Source organism: Triticum aestivum, chromosome 7D (assembly GCF_018294505.1).
Source record: "Triticum aestivum cultivar Chinese Spring chromosome 7D, IWGSC CS RefSeq v2.1, whole genome shotgun sequence".
Lineage (NCBI taxonomy): Eukaryota > Viridiplantae > Streptophyta > Magnoliopsida > Poales > Poaceae > Triticum > Triticum aestivum.
Window position 1 is genome coordinate 497,336,968 of NC_057814.1, and position 5,910 is coordinate 497,342,877.

The following is a 5,910-nucleotide window of genomic DNA, read 5'->3' on the forward strand; positions in this document are numbered from 1 at the left end:
GATTGAAATTGGAATTTCACCAAAAGTTTTATCCTATGCATCTAATTCATCGTGATCGGAATTATATAAAGTTTTGGCCTTGTGAAGGAGAAAGTATCGCTCTAGCTTGGGGGAGGCTTAAGTCAATGTTATATTCATGCCCCAATCATGAGCTCTCGAGAGAAATTAGTATTCAGAATTTTTATGCTCGGCTTTCTCGTGATGATCAATCTATGCTCGACACTTTTATACCGGTTCTTTTATGAAGAAGACTATTGAATTCGGATGAGATCTCTTATAAATAATTAAACGCAACTCTGAAGATTGGGAACTCGACGAAGGTAAAGAGTCAGGTATTAAGCTTGAGTTTGATTGTGTCAAATCTTTTATGGATACCGATGATTTTCACAAGTTCAGCACTAAATATGAACTTGACTCTGAGATAGTAGCCTCTTTTTGTGAATCATTTGCTACTCATGTTGATCTTCCTAAGAAGAAGTGGTTTAAATATCATCCCCTATTAAAGAACAAATTAAATAACCGGTTAAAGCTAAAGATGGAACTATTATTTATAATGCTGATCCAGTTGTGCCTGCTGCTTATATTGAAAAATCACATTTCCCTGTTAGGATAAAGAAACATGCTAAGGTATCAACCGTGGTTCGCAAAAGTAATATTAAAGCACCTAAACCCCTGAACAAATTAAAGTGGAACCTAGTGTTGCTATGGTTAAAGATCTCTTGGTAGAAAATATTGATGGACATGTTATTTATTTGTGTGATGAGGCTGCTAGAATTGCCAAACCCGATGAAAAAGATAAACATAGACCAGTAGTTGGCATGCATGTTGTCAGTTAAAATAGGAGATCGTTGCTATCATGGTTTATGTGACTTAAATGCTAGTGTGAGTGTCTTTTACCTTACCAAAAAATTATGAATGATATAGCATCCGTTGAAATAGAAGACATTGATGTTACTATTAAACTTGTAAATAGAGACACCATCACACCACTTGGGATTGCCTCCGTTTCAAACAAAGAAAAGTTATACTGGAAATACAAACCATCCAAGGGATTTGAGGGTATGGACTCTCATTTCCCACTCAGCCAAAATATGTATATCTTCCAAGGTACTCTCTCCAATCTGAAATGGATGCCCTTTTAGAATTTCTGTTGGTTAAACTTTTTTATGTATAACTATCAATTTAAAAAGAGTTATTGGTATTGACATTCTGAAATATACACCACGATTTTTGTTTTTTATGTAACATATTGTCAAAGAAATTGGTGGTCCAATATCACATAAGAGACAATGTCAATGTCCTAGAAGACCAAGGATTTTTGAAACAAAGTGAGCAACTACATTTTCCCATCACTCAGCCATAACCATACAGATCTTGATGAGAGCAATGCATACTAAAACCACTGAAAAAGATAGAACAAGCAAACTATGGGAGATTAGCTGTACAACATTTCCGTCCAGGGAGCCCCTATGGTGCCACTGCAGCTGCAGGGTGTTTGCTATACAGAAGGGCCTTCTTTCATCGGCACAAGCTAGCATCTGTTGCTGAAGATGCAAACAGCAGGCTAAGGCCAATACACGATGTATCCCCATGACAAGCAAAGAGCACTCTCAATCCTTAACATCTGTGACGCCTTCAGGTGATATCTGAAACCTTGCTTCAGCTTCAGCCAGGCAGGGAGAGCTCACCACCTTACAGATCCGCTCCTCCGCCCTTCCCTTACGGAGATAAAGCCTGACATGCAGTACCAGATGTTAAACAAGATCCGAGCAGGATGAGTGGTAAGGAGATGCCAGGTAGTACACAGGTTACTCAATGCAGCGCACCTCGTCGTGGAAGCATGAGCCATGATGTTCCCTCCAATGGGTTTGATCTGTGGCCCAGCAAACATTGCACCGCCATCCACTTGGGCCACTACCTGGTTGGAGATTACCACTGCCACCCCGAACTAGAGCAAGCAAAACAAGTCAAATGAGCAACTATCCATGGGACCAATATCATTTCTATGATCAAGTAGAATAAAATGTAGCAACACGACAAGTTTTGTCAGCAATTTGGCTCCAGTATCATATCTATAATCAAGTGTAAGTACTAAAGAATAATGATTTCATCATTCATCAGCTGCCAATGGAAAGAGGCTAATGTACCTCATCCGCTAATTTCTGAAGGCTCCTGAGAAACTTGGCCAGATGCATTTGCCTTGCTGATAGCTCCCCTCTACCAGAGAAGTCAGTTCTGTATAAGGCTGTGGCACTATCTATAACCATAAGCGCAAACCTGCAGCAACAGAGTTCCAGTTCAGTATTAGGGAAATTGTCCAATAATTTCAATGTAAGCACTCAGAAATAACGAAAAAGGTGCAAGTACAATCACAGCCAGGATCTAATTGGCTTAATCGCAGCAAGTAACACAATAAGTTTCAGCTTGTAAATACGTTGCCTGGTAGTGTGTATGCATTGCCAACTGCTACAAGCGTACACTAGCATTACGGTACACAAAATAGCATTGCCTTGGACTGTTATTCGACTAGATTTTATTCTTTCTAAAGCAGATGTAATAGAGTAACTTCGAAAAATATATACTACCATATAAGAAAATAACATTACCCCAACAATTTAGCAGCATGGGACATGTCAGGATAAGATGGACAACTTCCCAGTTCCCAAGTCATGATAATGAGATCAGCTGCTACCCCTTTCCAGTGCTCCACTGGAAACATAACTAAATATCTTTATTTCCTACTTAGTGCTGATAGTTGCCTGGTAGTAAAAAAAGCAACTTGTAACCATCCTAAACATCATTGACGCCTTATTTATTTATTTTTGACGCGTACGCCTTATTTTTTACCAATCCTTCCGAATCTTCAAGCAAATATATGAAGATAGGTGGAATATAACTTTAGCAGTTCACAGTTTCTTGCTAGTAAATCGTATACTTCAGAGCATAGATACCAAATTATAGAAGCACCAACTCACCTTGTCTCCACCATCATGGAAGCTGCTTCCAGCAGAAGTCTTGATTGATGATCAGTATTATATGCTCTAGCATAAGCTACATTCTCAAGTACATCAGCACCATTCAGTCCAAACCTAAAATACAGGGTTATCTTGTTTAGCTGTTCAATCATACACTGCATAGTGGCAGAACAAATAATGATTTAAACTGGTATAGAAAGAAAAAACTGCCATGTCACCTGTCTGCTATCTGGAGGAGTCTTTGTGGTCTGAATGTGCCTTCTGCGTCAATATAAAGAGCCTTTCCTTCACCACCACCTTGGTCCAGTGGGAGCTGTATAAATCAGTACCAAAATTTTCAATCTTGAGAAAACAGACACTGGAAGAGAAGCGGGGGTATAACCATATCTCCTATGTAGCCAGAAACTGATTGTTAAGAAAAAAAGTAGCCAGTCTTAAAATATTGGAAATAAGATATCACATATCTTTCTAAAATTATGTTAGTACTGATGTGATGGCATCATAACATAAGATTGATAGTTTAATGCGATACCTGACATGTGACACAGAGAGTATGGCACAACTGAGTCTTTCCAGACCTAAATTCACCATAAAGCTCCGTGATAGATCCTGTTTCTATTCCTCCTATCAGAATTTGAAACACAATTACATTATTTTTATGTGTCTATTGTATCAGAGTTTCTTTGTGGCAGATAGGAAATGACAAAAGGCAGAGGCAATTACCCTCCAATATTTTATCAAGTTCTCTTGATCCTGTTGTAACTTGGATAATCTCGAGCCTCTGCGCATGAAGTTGGGTAGCACTAGTAAATCCCAGTGGAACCAACTTCGAAGCTGTCAGATGTTTATCAACATTCAGTACCTTTGCGTGTGGAAATTCTTTTGTATACGAAGCAATGCAAACAATGTTCCTAAATTCCTATAGTGGAGGGAAACAATTACTTGCCTGCTTCAATTATCTTATCGACTTTGGCTTCACTAATCCCTTTAATTTGCAAAAGATCTTTCCTTGGAGAGTAAGCTACAGACTCCACTGTGCAAAGACCAGCATCTTTGAGCTTTTTCACATCAACTGCAGCTATTCCAGATGCCTTCACAGAAAAGTTCACATAATTTTAGTCTAGTTGTGACATTAACATTCAGGGACCTTTTTCTAAGAAAGAAGATCACTTCATTTCAGTTAACAAAACAGATTACATCCTCAACAGCCTACACGAGAGTCCACATGGCCAAATGATAAAACTATTTCGCACTATGAATTTCAGACACCTAGCATGGAAAAGTAACTTTAGATACTAAGAATCTGAGATAGGATGCTGTGTTGCTGACAAGAAAATGGGATACGATTTCACAACTGCCATGGCCGATTGGCTGCTGCACATGGTGCCTTGGGGAGAATGTGAATTGCTTTCAGAAGGATGTATCAACATTTCGTACTTTAAAGAATTGGAACATCATACAATCAAATCGTATAAGCATTACTTCCAGAAAGACAACGCGTGCATGTGCAATGCATAAGTTTTAGATGCCAGGAATCACAAAGCTTGAAAAACAAAGTACAGGTCCTCTTAATTGCATACACCTAGAAACGGGTATGTCTGCAATTTGTTTAGACTTCAAGAACCGGTAGTGCAGATATACAGTCCAACTTTTCTCCTGGTCCGTTAAAAATGTGGGAAAATCACGCATCAGAAATGGTGACAGCAAACATTAACATTTCAGTAACGATCTTTAAGGGTGCTAACAAATCAATTCCGTTGAATCAGTGAATCAAGCCTCTGGTGATACGCCATATGCGGATCGAAAAGTTGTGTAGCAAAATGAAAGGAGAGCATCTCCATCCATTTCATGCATGTGAAGTTCCCGAGGAAAAAGTAATCGGGAATTCGGGAATTCGGGGATTCGGGGCCAATAACTCTGCCAGAAAAGGGACTCCCAAATGGGGATAAATCCGCCTCAAAGCAACCCAAATAACCGAAGTGCGGACTAAATCTTCGACTTCACGCGGTTCCGAGGGCAAGAACCTAGGGTTTACCGCCAAGAACCCGCCAAATCGAACACCGAAGAGAAAAATGGGGAAAAGGAGCGGATCAGTCGCATCCAGTTGCGGCGTTCGGCCGCACCCCCCCCCCCCCCCCCCCCCCCCCATTCCACGACGGGAAAAGGAGCGGATCGTCCCAGAAAACCCCGTTCTCGGCGGCCTCCGCGGCGGAGAAGGAGCGGATCGATTGAGGAGGAGGGAGGCGGGATGGGCGTTCAGCGGAGCGCACCTGGAGTTGCTCGATGGGGAAAGGCCCGTGCTCCCCGGCCTCCTCCTCGACGGGAGCCGCCGCGGCCGCCTTCTGGTGCGCCGCCGACGACGACATGGGGCCCACCACTCGAAGAGACAGAGAGATGCTTGGGGATGTGAGGCTTTTCTCTCTCTCTCTCTCTCTTCTGAGCAGAGGAGGCGAGTTTTTGGGCTGAAACAGAACGCGAAGGCGCCAAACTTTTATAATTGGGCGTCATGTTGTACCGAGGCCTCTCTTCCTTCTCGCGGAAGACAGCGGCGAGCGGCAAATTTTGTACTACAGTGGATTTCAGGCAACTATAGCTTCAAGTGCGTTTAGAGCAACTCCAACGGAGGTATCCATTTCGTCCGTCGTCGTTCGTTTGAATCGGCGCGGACATAAGTGAAGGCCCAACGCGCCGATCAATTCGCAAAACGCGTCCGCGCGGACCCATTTGCGGCAGAAATGTGTCGGCGCTGACGCGCCACGCGCCTTCTCAGTGTCCGCCGCGTCCCCACCTGACGGCCGCCCAACTACCGCGGTCAACTATATTAATGACGACCGCCCACCTTGGACCCACGCGTTAGCGAGGGCGATCGGCTTTTTTTAATCCGAGCGTGCGGTGGGGGGGCGTCCTCATCCGCTTCGAGAAGCCCCCCGTCCCC

The 5,910-nt window shown here is 42.7% G+C and overlaps 1 protein-coding gene across 1 annotated transcript; it reads right to left on the reverse strand.

Annotated features, from left to right (window-relative positions):
• Positions 1-1,280: 1,280 nt before the first annotated feature.
• LOC100192175 (DNA repair protein RAD51 homolog B) lies at positions 1,281-5,449 on the reverse strand. The gene is made up of 9 exons (XM_044586198.1): positions 5,246-5,449; positions 3,922-4,066; positions 3,699-3,809; positions 3,508-3,599; positions 3,194-3,288; positions 2,976-3,089; positions 2,148-2,277; positions 1,827-1,948; positions 1,281-1,734 (listed from the first exon to the last, which is right to left on the reverse strand). The coding sequence occupies exons 1-9, from the start codon at positions 5,339-5,341 to the stop codon at positions 1,611-1,613; spliced, it is 1,029 nt and encodes a 342-aa protein (XP_044442133.1). The 5' UTR covers positions 5,342-5,449; the 3' UTR covers positions 1,281-1,610.
• Between the last annotated feature and the right edge of the window lie 461 nt (positions 5,450-5,910).

Excerpts from the sequence above, each read along its gene's own strand:
- LOC100192175 (XM_044586198.1), bottom strand. The coding sequence starts at position 5,341 with ATGTCGTCGTCGGCGGCGCACCAGAAGGCGGCCGCGGCGGCTCCCGTC. Across the intron at positions 2,278-2,975 it reads TCCATGATGGTGGAGACAAG|GTTTGCGCTTATGGTTATAG; the intron begins GTGAGTTGGTGC and ends CTGTTGCTGCAG. Across the intron at positions 1,735-1,826 it reads GCTCATGCTTCCACGACGAG|GCTTTATCTCCGTAAGGGAA; the intron begins GTGCGCTGCATT and ends ACTGCATGTCAG.